This window comes from Lemur catta, chromosome 1 (assembly GCF_020740605.2).
Source record: "Lemur catta isolate mLemCat1 chromosome 1, mLemCat1.pri, whole genome shotgun sequence".
Classification (NCBI taxonomy): Eukaryota; Metazoa; Chordata; class Mammalia; order Primates; family Lemuridae; genus Lemur; species Lemur catta.
Window position 1 is genome coordinate 29608378 of NC_059128.1, and position 16630 is coordinate 29625007.

General features: G+C 36.0%; 1 protein-coding gene across 1 annotated transcript in view; it reads right to left on the reverse strand.

Moving 5' to 3' along the window:
- The window catches only part of SLC39A9 (solute carrier family 39 member 9), a 49770-nt gene that overhangs the window by 20027 nt on the left and 13113 nt on the right, over positions 1-16630 (reverse strand). The window contains exon 2 of the mRNA XM_045564875.1: positions 12346-12454. Coding sequence (XP_045420831.1) covers positions 12346-12454 — 109 coding nt within the window. The remainder of the gene's footprint in view (positions 1-12345; positions 12455-16630) is intronic.

Genomic DNA, 16630 nt, shown 5'->3' on the forward strand with positions numbered 1-16630 from the left:
TTCATTATGATGTATTCTATTTCTATAAAAGAGAAAACCTGATCATAGCCGAATGCATAAAGCTAACACATTTTAAAGGGATGTTAATGACTCTTTGATCAAAATGTTATTGTGTTTCTGAAAGAAAAAAACTCTTATTAAGTTAGAAAACTTAGATTTCTTTAGCAGTAAACACTTCATCAGTGATTTTAAAGTTCTTATGTCATTAAGAGCGTAGGCTTTAGAGTAAGACTGCCTGTGTTCAAATCCCAGTACTTACTGACTGAGTACCTTGGGCAAATTATTCAACTTGTGACTCTGTTTCCTCACCTACAAAATAGTATCCAACTCAGGGCTGTTGTAATGATTAAATTAGACAATATATGTGAAGAGCTTTGCATAATACCTGGTATATGAGAAGTGCTCATAAAATGTTCAGGGACCCAGATATATATTATAGTAAATGGAATAATTTGAGAGATTCATTTTTAAACATTGTATGTTAAATATTTGGCTTGACTATCTGATCAGATACAACACTGAGCAATAAAACAATGCTGGGAGGAGGGAGAGTAGAGGGCAGAGAAAAAGCAGAGATCATACGGTTTAGCAGACAAAATAAGAGATAAAAGAGAGAAATCATATTACTCCATTATCGACCAATCATTCACATTTCCAAGGTCATCAGAGTATAGCAAGAGTCTTAAAGAGCTTTATTTTCATTAATGAAAGATAAAAATTAAACATAAAAGCAGATTTAACCTGTCCTCATTTGTTCATTAATTCATATATTTTTTTCAGATTTATTGAGGTACAGTTGACAATAAAGTATATCGAGTTATATATATTTAAGGTATACAACTTGATATAAAATATATACATTGTGACATATTCACTACAATCAAGCTAATTAACATATCATGTCACATAGTTACCCCTCCTCTCTATTTTTGTCGTGAGAACACATAAGATTTACCCTCTTAGCAAATTTCAAGCATACAATATAACATAGTTAACCATAGTCACATTGTTGCACCAATGACTTATCCTACACAATGGAAAGTTTGTACGCTTTGACCAGTATCTCCCCATTTGCTCTTCTCTCCAGTCTCTGATAGCCAACATTCTACTTTCTGTTTCTATGCCTTTGACCATTTTAGGCTCCACATGTATGCAAAGAAGATCATGCAGTATTTGTCTTTCTATGCCTAGTTGATCTCACTTAGCATAATGTCCTCCAGGTTCGTTCATGTTGTCACAAATGACAGGATTTCCTTCTTTGAAAAGACTGGATAATATTTCATTTTGTGTGTGTTGTGTGTGTGTGTATCACAATTTCTTTATCCATTCCTCTGCTGACAGATACGTACATTGATTCCATATCTTGGCTATCATAAATAATGCTGCAATGAACACATCTGAGATACTGATTTCATCTGCTTTGAATATATATGCGTGAGATTGCTGGATCATATGGTAGTTCATTTTTAATTTTCTGAGAAACTATTTTTCATAATAGCTGTTTTACATTCCCACCAACAGTGTACAAGGGATGATAGCCATTCTAACAGGTGTGAGTTGATAGCTCATTGTGGTTTTGATTTGCATTTCCTGGATGATTAGTGATGTTGAACATTTTTTCATACACCTGTTGGCCATTTGTATATCTTCTTTTGAGAAATGTACTATTCAGGTTCTTTGCCCATTTTTTAATTGGGTTGTTTTCTTGCTATTGAATTGGTTGAGTTCCTTATATATTTGGATATTAAACACTTACCAGATGTATGGTTTACAAATATTTTCTCCCATTCCGTAGGCTGTCTCTTTGTTGATCGTTTCCATTGTTGTGCAGAAGCTTTTTAGTTTGATGAAATCCCATTTGTCTATTTTTGCTTTTGTTGCCTGTGATTTTCAGGTCATATCGAAATAATTATCATCCAGATTAATGTCAAGAACATTTTCCCCTATATTTTCTTCTATAGTTTTACAGTTTCAGGTCCTACATTTCAGTCTTTAATCGTTTTTGAGTTGATTTTTGTATTTGTTGTAAGACAAAGGTCCAATTTGATTCTTCTACATGTAGATAATCAGTTTTCCCAATACCATTTATTGAAGAGATTGTTCTTTCCCCACTGTGTGTTCTTGGTACCTTCGTCAAAGATCAATTGACTGTAAATGTGAGGATTTATTTCTGGGCTCCCTATTCTGTTGTATTGCTCTATATGTCTGGTTTTTTTTTTTGGTTCTTTTTTGAGACAGAGTCTCGCTCTGTTGCCCGGGCTAGAGTGAGTGCCATGGCGTCAGCCTAGCTCACAGCAACCTCAAACACCTGGGCTCAAGCGATCCTCCTGCCTCAGCCTCCCAAGTAGCTGGGACTACAGGCATGCGCCACCATGCCCGGCTAATTTTTTGTATATATTTTAGTTTGGCTAATTTCTTTCTTTTTTTTTTTTAGTAGAGATGGAGTCTTGCTCTTGCTCAGGCTGGTCTCGAACTCCTGACCTCAAGCAATCCTCCCGCCTCGGCCTCTCAGAGTGCTTGGATTACAGGTGTGAGCCACTACGCCCGGCCTATATGTCTGTTTTTAGGACAATATCATACTATTTTGATTACTATAGCTTTGTAGTATGTTTTTAAATCAGGCAGTTTGATGCTTCCAGTTTTGTTCTTGCTCAAAATTGCTTTGGCTTCAGGGTCTTTCGTCATTCCACATGAATTTTTGGATTTTTAATTTCTGCAAAAAATGCCATTGGAATTTTGATAGTGATTGCATTGAATCTGTAGATCACTTTGAGGGGTATGAATATTAATTCATCTAATCTATGAACACAGGACAGGGTAACAGGGTCTTACTCTGTCACCCAGGCTGAAGTACAGTGGCCCGATCATAGCTCAAACTCCTGGGCTCAAGCAATCCTCCCATTTCAGCCTCCTGAGTAGCTAGGATTATAGGTACATACCACCATGGCCAGCTAATTTTTTAATATTTTTGTAGAGACGAGGGTCTTGGTATGTTGCCCAGGTTGGTCTTGAACTTATGGGCTCAAGCAATCCTCTCCCCTTGACCTCCCAAAGCGCTGGGATTATGGAGGATATCTAATTTGTGTCTCCTTCGATTTCTTTCATCAATGTTTCATAGTTTTCAGCATACAGATCTTTCGCCTCCTTAGTTAAATTTATGACTAAGCATTTTATTTTATTTTTTGATGCTATTGTAAGTGAAATTGTTTTGGTAATTTATTTTTCAAATAGTTCACTGTTAGTGGATAGAAATTTTTGTATGTTGATTTATATCCTGTAACTTAACTGTATTCATTTCATACTTCTAACATTTTTTTGATGGAGTCTTTGGGGTTTTCTATACATAAGAGCACCTCATCTGCAAACATAGACAATTTTACTTACTTCTTCCTTTCCAGTTAAGATGTCTTTTATCTCTTTTGCTTGCCTAACTGATCTGGCTAAGACCCCTTTTTATTTAAATGTAGAGCAAAATGACAGGAAAAGCTGCACAGATAACTATACCTCTCTGAAGAATCTGATACAAGGCATTCTAAGACAAATGGCAAAAATAAATGGGATAATTTATACTGGACCATTTCTGAGAACAGTTTTGATGATTATCCAGACAGTTACAAATGTCACATTTATGTTTAGGTTTCTGACCCAATACTCTAGCTTCCTAAACATATGAATTCTAATGGACCAAAGAATTGTGATGGTTTCAAATTTTAGCTCCATAGTAAACAAGTACTGTAACACTCAATAAACTCTGAAGTCCCTTTTTTTTTATTTTGCCCTGCCCACCAAACTCTGAAGTTCTTAAAACTTGTTTCTACAGAAAGAGTTTTCTCACATGAAATCTGATAATCGTCTAATTCCAGTGATTTTAGAGCTACCATTGTAGAAGGGCATGGGAGAGGTTCCTTTTTACAATAATTAGTATTTAATAATGCTTATTAAAGTGTTAGAGCACTTGGTTAACATGGTATACTGAGCTCTGAAAAAGTATCTATTAATTACTATAATTATCCACAGAAGAACAAAACCATAGGCTGTAGCAACATGTAAACAAACTGCTTTCTTGATACATGGAGAAAACTTAGTTTGATCTACAATAAAGAAAGAGAGGAAGAGGGGAGAAAAAGAGAAAATAAAGTAGCAAAAATGAATTAAAGTGATATGACTAAACTTATTAGCATGGACAGAGATGTGGAAAATTGGAGACAGCTTAGCTGAAAGGTAATAGCATGGTTGAGTTACCTCAAAAAAATTTTTAATTAAAAAAATTTGATAGGGGTGGTAATATTTGACTTAATTTTTTAAATTTTAGTTTTAGAGACAAGGTCGTGCTCTGTTACCCAGGCTGGAGTACAGTGGCGTGATCTAAGCTCACTGCAACCTCGAATTCCTAGGCTCAATTGATCCTTCTATCTCAGCCTCCTGAGTAGGTAGGACTACAGGCACGCACTACTGTGCTTGGCTAATTTTTAAATTTTTTTTTGTAGAGATGGAGTCTAGCTATATTGCCCAGGCTGGTCCAGAACTCCTGGCCTCAAGTGATCCTCCCACCTTGGCCTCTCAAAGTGCTGGAATTATAGGCATGAGCCACTGTAATTGGCTAATATTTACTTACTTATTTTTTTTTTTGAGACAGGGTCTCACTCTGTTGTCCAGGGTAGAGTGCAGTGGTGTCATCATAGCTCACTGCAACTTCAAACTCTTGGGCTCAAGTCATCCTCCTACCTCAGCCTCCCTAGTAGCTAAGACTACAGGTGCATGCCACTACACTCAGCTAATTTTTCTATTTTTTTGTAGTGATAGAGTCTTGCTCTTGCTCAGGCTGGTCTCGAACTCCTGACCTCATGCAATCCTTCCGCCTTGGCCTGCCAAAGTGCTAAGATTACAGGTGTGAGCCACTGTGCAGGCCCAATATTTTACTTTTCAAAAGGAACACTGGACACATCTAGTATTGGCTATGTTACAGTAAGCCCACCTTAACCTCAATCACTCACTTATTACAACAAAAACTCTGGACAAAACACATAAAAAACTACCTGAGGACTAAAAAAAGTCAACAACAAGAAGAGTGAGGGCAGCAAAAACTTAAAGAGAAACCCGGCCCTTCTGGCCAGAAGACCAGGAAAAGGGGCTACTGAGAGGTGGTGAAGTAGAAGAAAATCTCCCACATTTTTCCTTTTTCTTTTCCCCCTCTGTTTCCTTTCCTGGTCCTGCCTTGAAGGGAGCCCTGGTTATAGAACTGCATGGCAGCAACATAAGCAGTTAAAACCTCAACTTTCTGGCTACAGCAACTGGAAAAAGGGACCCCAGTGGGCTGAAGAACAGGGGGGAAAACCTGGTTATTCTGTTATCTGCTATTTTGCTCTGAGGACAGCCCACGTCACATGGAATTGTGCAGTGACAGCACAGATAGTCAAAACCCTTAGAGAAACCCTGTCTTCCTGACCAAAGGACCAGGAAAAGGGGCTCAGGGGCAAGAGAGTGTGAAAAGAATACTGGATAGGAAAGAGCTGAGGAAGGAGTTCCCCTAATCTTCCATGTAAATGGCACATGTCCCAGGCTCATCCATGAACTCTGCATAGAGAGGACATACCCAAAGCAGCATTGCAAAGGCTTTGAAAACTGAACTGAGAACCATCACCCCAAAAAGGCAAAATAGAACTTGCAGTTTGAACCTAAGCAGGTTAACTGCCTGCTAAAATAAAAAAATCAACATTCTCCAATGATTTGACAGAACTTAGACTCTCAAATTATCATATTCAAAATGTCCAGAATGCAATTCAAAATTACTTGACATACAAAGCAACAGGAAAATCTAATGAATTATCAAGGGAAAAGACAAGCAAGTCAACCCCCAGATAACTCAGATACTAGAATATCCAAAGACTTTAAAGTAGCTGCTATAACTAAATTCTCAGAGGTAAAGGTAAACACACTTCAAATGAACAGATGTCCTCAGCAGAGTAACTATTTTAGGCTCACAAAGCCTAAAATATTTACTATCTGATGCTTTACAAAAAATGTTTGCTGATCCTGGTCTAAACACAATTTCAAGACAAAGATTCTCAAACTGGAGTTTTAAAAATTGATCTAACTATATGCCATCTATCAGAAATCCATCTTAGTCTGGACATGGTGGCTCATGCTTATAATCCTAGCACTTTGGGAGGCAGAGGCAGGAGGATCTCTTGAGGCCAGGAGTTTGAGACTGGCTTAGGCAATAGTGACCCTATCTCTACAAAAAAAAAAAAAAAATAGCTGGGCGTGGTGCTGCACACCTGTAGTCCCACCTACTTGGGATGCTGAGGCAGGAGGATCGCTTGAACCCAGGAGGACTTTGAGGTGGCAGTGACCTATAAGGATGCCACTGCACTCTAGCCCGGGTAACAGGGCAAGACCCTGTCTCAAGGGAAAAAAAAAAAAACGAAAGAAATGTACTTTAAATATAATGAATGACATAGATAGGCTAAAAATAAAAGGATGGAAAAAGATACACTATGTAAACACTGATCAAAAGAAAATTGGATGGCTATATTAAAATCAGATAAGGTAGATTTGAGAAAAAGGAATATTACCAGGAATAAAGTGGGATATTATAAAATGATTAAAGAGGTCAATTCACCAAGCAGGCATAGCAATCCTAAACGTGTAGGCACCTAACCAAAGAGCTTCAATATTCATAAGGCAAAAACTGACAGAAATGAAAAGAGAAAACAGACAAATCTATAATCACACTTGGAGACTTCCATATCCCTATTTCAGTAAGAGACAGAAAGAGAAAATCAGCAAGGATACAGAAAACCAGTATTATTAAATAACTTGACCTGACATTTTTTTTTTAATTTAATTAAATTAAAAAAAAATTTTTTTTTTCTTTTTCTTATTGGAGACGAGTCTCATTCTGTTGCCCAGCTAGAGTGCCATGGCATCAGCCTAGCTCAAAGCAACCTCAAACTCCTGGGCTCAAGTGATCCTCCTGCCTCACCCTCCCAAGTAGCTGGGACTACAGGCCCATACCACGACACCCAGCTAGTTTCTCTATTTTTAGTAGAGACAGGGTCTCACTCTTGCTTAGGCTGGTCTCAAACTCCTGACCTCAAGCGATCCTCCCGCCTTGGCCTCCCAGAGAAGCTAGGATTACAGGCCTTAGCCACCATGTCCAGCCAACCTAACTAACACTCCACCAAATAACAACAGAATGCACATTCTTTTCAAGTACACATGAAACATTCAACAAGATAAACCATATTCTGGACCATTAAAAAAGCATTTACAAATTTGTAAGCATTCAAATCATACTAAGCATGTTCTCTGACCATAATAAAATTAAACTAGAAATCAGTAACAGAAAGAATCTAGAGACAAAAAACCCCAACACTCAAATAATTGGAAATTAAATAACATAATTTTAAATAACACACAGATAAAAGAATTTGCAAGGGAAATTAGAAAATATTTTGAACTAAATGAAGATAAAAATATAGCACATTAAAATTTGTGAGATGCAACTACAGTAGTGTTTAGAGGGAAATTTATAGCACTAAATTCATATATTAGTAAAGAAGACTTAAAATCAATAAGCTTCTATCTAAAGAAACTTTATAAAGAAGAGCAAATAAAGTCCAAAATAAGCAAAATGAAAACAATACTAAAGATGAGAGCAGAAATCAGTGAAATAGAAAGCAGAAAAATCAATAGGAAAAAAATGAAATCAAACATAGTTATTTGGGGGGAAAAAAAAATCAATAAAATTGATAAACTTCTAGCCAGAACAACCAAATAAAAAAGAAAGATGAATTATTAGTATCAGGAATAAGAGACCTTATTCCAGACATTAAAAGGACATTAAGGAATTACCAGAACAACTTTATGCCCATAAATTCTTCAACTTTGAAGAAATGAATCAATTCTTGGAAAGACACAAACTTCCAAAACATACTCAAGAAAAAATAGGTAATTTGAACAGTCCTATGTCTATTAAAGAAATTGAATTTATGATTAAAAACCTTACAACATAGAAAACTCCAGGGCCACATGATAAATTCACCAGTAAATTCTACCAAATATTTAAGGAAGAAATATTATTGATTCTATACAATCTCTTCCAGAATACAGAAGAGAACACTTTCCAACTCTGCTTAAGAGGCCAGCATTACCCCGATAACAAAACCACACAAAGACATTGTTAGAAAGGAAAACCACAGGCCAATATTCCTCATTAACAGAGACACAAAAATCTTTAACAAAACATTAGTAAACTGAATCCAGCAATATATAAAAAGGATAATATATAACAAGGAGGAGTATATGTAAGTCTAGTTCAACATTTGAAAACCAATCACTTAATTCACTGCATTAACAGACTAAAAAAAGCTTCTGATGAAATTCGACATCCATTTAAGATAAAAACACTCCCATTGAACTTAGAATGGAACTTCCTTAACATGAAATGGGGAATCCATTAAAAAAACAAACCCTACAGCTAACATCATATTTAATGGTGAAAGACTGAATGAGAAAAATAAGGCAAGAATGCCCACTTTCATTCCCAATCAACCTCATAGTGGGTGGTCTAGTCAGTGCAATAAGGAAAGAAAAAAAAAAAGCAGATTGGAAAGGAAAGTATTAAGCTATCTCTATTCACAGATGATGTAATTAGTTATGTAGCAAATCCCAGGGAATCTAAAAAAAATTTTAACGGTATTATTTACAATTTCACTAAAAACATGAGATATTTAGGTATAAATCTAATAAATATCTACAGATCTGTAAAAAACTACAACAGCACTGATGAAAGAAATAAAGAAAGATTTAAATAAATGGAGAGATACACTGTGCTCGTGGATTAGAAAATACAATACTCTCAAAATGTCAATTCTCCCCAAATTTATAGGTTCAACTAAATATCATCAAACAGAATCCCAGAATGATTTTTTTGTAGACATTGACAAGCTGATTCTAAAATTCTTATGGAGAGGCTAAAGAGTTTATGGAAAGCCCAAGCAATTTTGAAAAATAAGAACAGTTAGAAGGACTCCACTACTTGATTTCAAGATTTGCTATAAAGCTACAGTCATCAAGAAAATGTAGTATTGGCAAAGGACAGACATACAGATCAATGAAACAGAATAGAGAATCCAGAAATAGACCAACACAAACAGGGTCAATTGATTTTTGACAAAGGTGCAAAGACAATTCAATAGAGAAAGGATGTTCTTTCCAACAAATGGTGTTTGCTGGAACTAATGAACATCCAGCTATAAGCGAAAAAATGAACCTTCATAAAACTAAATGTAAAATCTAAAATTATAAAACTTCTATAGAAAAGCAAAAGAGAATATTTTTGTGAATGGTTCAGTAAGTTTTAAATATGACATCAAAAGTATAATTCACGAAAAAAAGAATTGATAAAATGGACTTCATTGGAATTCAAAACTGCTCTGTGAAAGACACTATTAAGAGAATGAAAAGATAAGCCACAAACTAGGAGAAAATATTCGCAGATCACACAACTGATAAAGGACTTGTATCTAGAATAAACTCCCAAAGCTCAATAATAAGAAAACCCAATTTTAAAAATGGGGAAAAGATCAGATACTACCAAAGAAGATGTAACAATGGCAATTAGGCACACGAAAAGATGTTCAACATCATTAGCCATAAGGAAAATGTAAATTTAAACCACACTGATATATCACTACAACCTATTAGAAGGGATAAAATAAAAAACTGGCCCCGAGCAGTGGCTCACTCCTGTAATCCTAGCACTCTGGGAGGCCAAGGCGGGAGGACTGCTTGAGGCCAGGAGTTTGAGACCAGCCTGAGCAAGAGCAAGACCCTGTCTCTACTAAAAATAGAAAAATTAGCTGGGCATAGTGCAACGGGCCTGTAGTTCCAGCTTCTCAGGAGGCTGAGGCAGGAGGATTGCCTGAGTCCGGGAGTTTGAGGCTGTGGTGAGCTATGATGGCACCACTGCACTCCAACCTGGAAGACAGACCAAGACTCTGTCTCAAATTAAATTAAAAAAAAAAAAAAAAAAGGATAAAATAAAAAATTAAAATAGATCTCATCATTCTTCCAAAGTGTCACCATAAATTTGATCTTTGTTCTTGCTTTAGTTTTAGCAGAATTCATGTTGCTGTAATAGGGGCTCTTATCCTTCTTAGCTCCTCAAACTAGATCCTGTTCGGATGTGTTATAACAAGTTAGTATGAGTCTATTTTGGTGCAAAAAAATTTTTGATATCCACTCATAGTTTCTTTCATAATACACATTTTCCATGAACTTGGAGACCCCTCATATAATGACCCTCAAATGCATTATGCTAAGTGACAGAAGCCAGATGCAAAGGATATATGATTTGATTTATACAACATTCTGAAAAGACAAAATTTTAGGGACAGAGAAGAGATCAGTGGTTGCCAGGGGTTGGGGTGGAGGAAAGATTTGACTACACAAGGATAGCATAAGGGAATTTTTTTAGAATGATGGAATTGTTCTGTATTTTGACTGCAGTGGTGATATCATCACTCTATGCATTTGTCAAAACTTACAGAGGTATACATTAAAAAAGAAAATATGAAGTATATAAATCAAAGTATATTTTTTAAAATTTAAATTATGGTGTAGGGCTGGAAACTAGTCTATGGATGAAAGGTTAAAGAGACCAGAAAGCTTATTTTTAGAAAGGTTTATAAAGTACTCTGTAATCTGTTTTCAAATGAATCCACAAAATTATTTTGGGCCAAAAATCAGGAAAACTGAAAATAAAGGAATGCAACCTGACACATGGTAGCTAAATGTAGCTTCAAAATACACCTGAAACATGGTATGTGAATTATATCTCAAACTGATATTTTTAAAAAACAAAACAAAGAGACTGTACCCAAAATACTTCTTTCCTCTATTCCAATGTTTCCCAAACTCGTTTAATGAGAATTACAGACAACTTGTAAAAAATAGATATTCCCAGGTACCATCCCTGGAGATTCTATTAAGGAATCTAGGTTGGGGGCAAGAAACTGTAGCTTTAAAATGCACCCCCTCCAGGAACTTTTATTATCAAACAAGTTTAGAAAACTGCCACCCATAATTCTTTCTGAGCTACAGAGCCAAGCAAAAATATTTAATTGTTTATTTCATCATGTTCTGAATGTTTTCTAGTACACAAGGATAGTGATTTCTACAGCGGCATAATCATATCCCAGAAAAATTCAAGATGATCCACTGGAACATGAAAGAAAATACTGATCTATACATATTTATTTTAAATCTCAAGACTTCAAAATTTACCTGTTTTTAGGAGTGTATTTTATAACGTACATATTAAATGAGTGCAATAGTGCATGTAAATCATCCCCCTGCCCCTGTAGGATGTGTGACCAAAAAAAAGTGAAAACCACTCCTCTAAGGCTCCTGATTTATTATTGATCCCTGCTAAAGCTGATCAATCCTCAGCCCCCGACCTAGTTTGTAATAACACTTCCACAATCCTCATAGATAACATCTGCCACCACTCTGCCTACCAGTCCCCAGGCATAAGAGTATTATTATTCTAGATAAAGAAAACAGTTCTTTTTCTCTACCAAAATCTGAAAAAATATTTATTGTATTTTATCTAGTAGGAAATTTAGAAGGTGCCTACTCCTTTATTCTATTCTTAACATCCAGTAGAATCCTGGCATTTGAGGATTCAGCTCACAAATTTAACAGTGTGGTGTCAATCCTTCACAGGTTAACTGTGAAGTTTCATGACATGTACTAATCTGATTTTGCCGAGTCACAAATGTGAACCAAGTATGCTTTCAAGCTGGTGAGAAACGAAGTTAACCACCAAGCATTTACTCTCCCACAGCTATACTGTTCTCTCTGCTTGTTGTTATTAGGGGCAGGAAAGGCCTCTTTAATTTTTTAGTTATCTTTTCTTTACTGCATGGGTCCTCACCAATTATCTATAAAGTTTACTATAAAGGGTCCTTGAATCTAAATATGTATATCTATATATTTTTTTAAATTAAAGAACACTAAAAATATACCACTATTATGTGGGATTCGGGAAGCTCTTGAGTGGGCATTAAAAAAGAATGGTCATAGTTAAAAAGAGTGGAATTCATGCATTACGGCAAATAAATCTTAAGTGGTGGTATTTATGAATCAGGGCACCCAATTCACAAACTGCCAAGGATGTGCTCACTGGCAAAGATGTCAAGATTTCTCTTAAGAACTCTTCTCAGGGTAGCATTCTATGGTAAACATGAATTGTGTGTAGAAAAAATATCACTAAGTTTCTCTTGCCAACCTCCCAAGTCGATAACATATCTCAAACAAGGCTCTTCCCTTTCTCACCCTCAAGAATATCTTCATAAAGGGCGTGCACTCCTTCAGGCACGATGACTGCCAGTGCAGTTCCACAGAGAAGGCCAGCACCCAAAACAGTCACCAGCTTCAGTCGCTCCTGGGAAGAAAACAAATCAAATCATTGAAAAGACTGATTAATGAATGGGAAAAAGTTCCTAAAGCGTCTGCAATCAAGCCTGTGAGCTGCTCATTTGTGAGACCAACATCTACAATGGCCAGTAAACATGAAAATGGTCTGCTTTATGGATAATTAATACCAATTAAAACAAGGAGATGCCATTTTTTAATTGACCAGGTTGGCAATGATAGGGGAAAATGGCTACCAGCCATGATAGGCAGAAATGAGTATTCTTGTCTAACACTGGAGAGAATGTGAATTGCTATAATTTATCTGGACCACAATTTGGCAATTTAAATTTAAAGCCTCAAAATGTGAAATCTTCGAAAAAAAATTTCTATAAATTCATCCTGAGAAAGAAAGAATTATGCAAAGATGACCACTGTGCTTATTAAGAATACAAACTTGAAAATAACTTCAACGTCCAATAAGAATATCAGCTAAATAAACTATAATATTTCATTATGGTACCAACAACACTCAGCCATTAAAAATTATGATCTACATTTATTCATGGATACAGAAAGTCATGATGTACTATGAAGAAAAAGCTGATGGATAACAGTATGTACTGACAATCTCCCATTTATAAAAAAATCCATACATAAATAGAGCAAGTGTACATTAAATGTTAAATTCTTTCTTAATATATATACATATAATATTTAATATATAATTATAATTTATAAAAATATTTGTAATTTACCCACAATGAACATGTATTACTCATACAATGAAAAAAATGTACTTAGACTTCAATACTAAAATTGTTCTATGGTTTTAATACAACTTCATCCCAATTGTTTTCTTTTTACCCAGATTTCTTTGAGAGACTTCCACCTGTCATACAAAATATAAAAGATTAGGCTTCAAAGTTTCTTGAAGCAATACTATAGTCTAATATGACTTCCTGGGATCTTGGACATATGAAAAATGATTTAAAAACTATAAGGAGCTAGATGTGGTGGCATGTGCCTACAGTCTCAGCTACTTGGGAATGTGAGGCTGTCGTGTGCTATAATTGCTCCTGTGAGTAGTCACTGCACTCCAGTCTGGGCAACATAACAAGATCCTGTTTCCGAGGAAAAAAAAAGGAAATCAGCAAGGGAGTAATTATACATGTTGCTTATGAAAAAATGTCAGTAATTTCATGGTATATCATATACGTCATCTTTCTGTTTTGGTTTCTGCACACAGATCAGGTTAGCCCTTCATGAGTTCAGGATGGCCATTAGCTACTTATGAACTGAGAGTATTCTGAATACATCCAACGGTTGGAGTACTGGCTTGTCAGAAAGAACTGACCCCATGACCTAATCAGTTAACAACTCAGCATCTCAACTTTTCTTGGGTAAAATAATATTACCACATGTCTTATAAAGATATGTGAGGCAATAAAAGAAAGTATCTGAGGCACTTTGGGAAAATAATACCAAACAACTGGTGTTAATATTTTACTACTTTACTATTTAATACTGAGCTATTCTAAGGTTGTCTTTTCCAAGTTATTAATACTAAACTCCCCAAAACACTGCCGATCACAGCATGCATCTGAAACAAACTGTCAGAGCAAGGAGAACACAAGACAAAAAACTGGCACTACTCTGTGTAGAAGTGACATGGTAATTAATTAGTCTTTTCATCATTCTCTCTAATGAAATCATAAAAGTCATCTTTATTTAAAAGAAAATTCGTGACTGTAAAGTATCACTCCTAAGAAAGCACAAAAATCAGGAGAAAACTGAATGGACCAAGTATACTGTTTCTTTTCAGGGACTTGGTTTCATAACTCCACAATTCAAACTACTGAAGAGATTGCTAGGGAAGAAAACTGTCCTGTTAGCATTTTGACTAGGCTCTACTCTGGGAAACAGAAATGAAAGATGCCTCTGCTTTGCCAATTAAGGGAAGACAGGAAACGATGAAGAGGATGTACCTAAAAGAGAAAGCTGATTGCTCTCAAGAATTATTTGGGTGGTAGTTCACATCACACACAAATATTAATTCTTGCTGCACCTAATATAATATACACCTAAATATAAGACCTAAAACTTAAAAGCTTCTAGAAGAAAATGTAGGAGAATATCTTTACAATATTGGCATTGGCAAAGATTTCTTAGCAAGGATACAAAAACCACAAACTATAAAAGAAAAAATTCAACATCAAAATTGAAACATTTACTGATCCATTACAGAAATGAACAAGCAACATAGGGAAAGAAAATATTCACAATACATACATAGGTAGTGGAAATACATGTATCTGTGATGAATGCTGCGATAACACTGTCCATTTCAATTTCAGTCCCCTTCAAGTCAGCTGCTGGAAGTGTTGCCACCGATGGCTCACAGCTGAGTCCTGAGGCCCTGACCATGGGCCAAAGGCAAATGCCTAACCTGAGGTTATAGCCTTCTCCCAGGGCAGTCCACACCCAATAACTGGCCCACTGTGACTGTGTGGATGGAGATAGAAAGCCTGGCCCCACTGCCTCAACAGGATATCTCCGAAGGGCCATCCAGCTTCAGAGCCTGCTGTAGGGTGAGCTGAGGCCTCCATTGCAACTGAATTACATTTCACCTTCTCCATCTGCTTAATCCTGCTCATTCTCTCACAGGTGTTATTCCCAAGAGCACTCTCCAATAAAGCTCCTGCATGCAAATCTCCTTCTCAGGGTCAGTTTTCTGGGTAATGCAACCTAAGACACTGTCAAAGTTGTATTTGAAATATAAAGAATTGCTACAACTCCATAATAAGAGACAACCCAATTACAAAACGGGTAAAACACTTAAACAGATAGTTCACGAAAGATGCATGAATAGCTAAGAAGCCCATGAAAAGGTGCTCAGCATCATTTTGCCATCAGAAAAATGCAAATCAAAATTACATGAGATACCGTTTCATACTCATTAAAATGGTCAAAATTGAAAAAGACTAACAACACTGAATAATGACAAGGATATAGAGCAATTAGAACTCTCACACATTGCTGGTGGATGCATAAAACGGTACAACTACTTTGGAAAACTGGCAGTCTCTTATAAAGTTAAACCCGCATTCCCCCTTTTGGGTATTTACCCAAGAGAAATGAAAACTTATGTCCACAAAAAACTTGTACATAGAAGCCTTATCAATAATAAAAAGTCTTATCAATAATGGTCACAATTTGGATCAGATATCCATCAATAGGAGCATGAATAAACAAACTGTAGTATACTTAAACAAGGGAATACCTCTCAGCGACAAAAAGGAATAAACTACTGCTACATAGAGCAACATGAATGGATGAACCTCAAAAACATTTTCCTGACATTTGGGTGAAAGAAGTCTTACTCAAAAGAGTATGTACTGTATGAGTCCATGTATATGAAGTTTAAAACAGGCCAAACCAATCTATGGTGACAGAAATCAGAACAGTGGCTGCCTCCGGCGGGTGGGGATGGGGGCACTGCAGAGGAGATTAACTGGAAAGTGGAATCACATTAATTTCTAGGCTAACAGAAATGTTCTAAATCTTGATTGGGATGTGAGTTACATTTGTAAACATATGGCTAAAATTCATCAAACTATATTAAGATCTGTACCTTTCACTCTATAAAATTACATATCTATAAAAAAATTAACTGAGTGGTAATTTCCTCAGCCAGGATCTCTGAAAGGAATCATTTTACAACTATTCGATTTTACTAAGGCTTCATGGCAGTTCTTTGAAATCAAGGTTAGAGGTCTATGTAGAATACTAAAAGGCACTTCCAAAAATTTCCCTTATACAATCTCATCTGTCATTCAGATATTTCTTAAAAATAATTCATCACAATTTTATTTTAATAACTACATGAGGAACCCAGCGGTGTTCACAATCCTTGATCAATCTGCAATTCACTAGGCACTTACCAAGTGCTTCTTAATACTCTACTCTGGGGTCACATGAAGGACTACATTGACATAAGTTTTAAAAGCAGGAGGAGTGGGAACATTTTCTCAGGACCTCTTGAGGCCATGTGCTCCAGGCTGTCGGTCACATATCTTCAGCTCAAAATAAACTTCTTTAAATTAAAAAGTAAAAATAAAAAATAAAATAAAAACAGGAGAAGAGGTGAGTTTTTGAGGCATGCATACCACAAATTAAGTTACAGGTTAAGTTGTACCACTTAAAA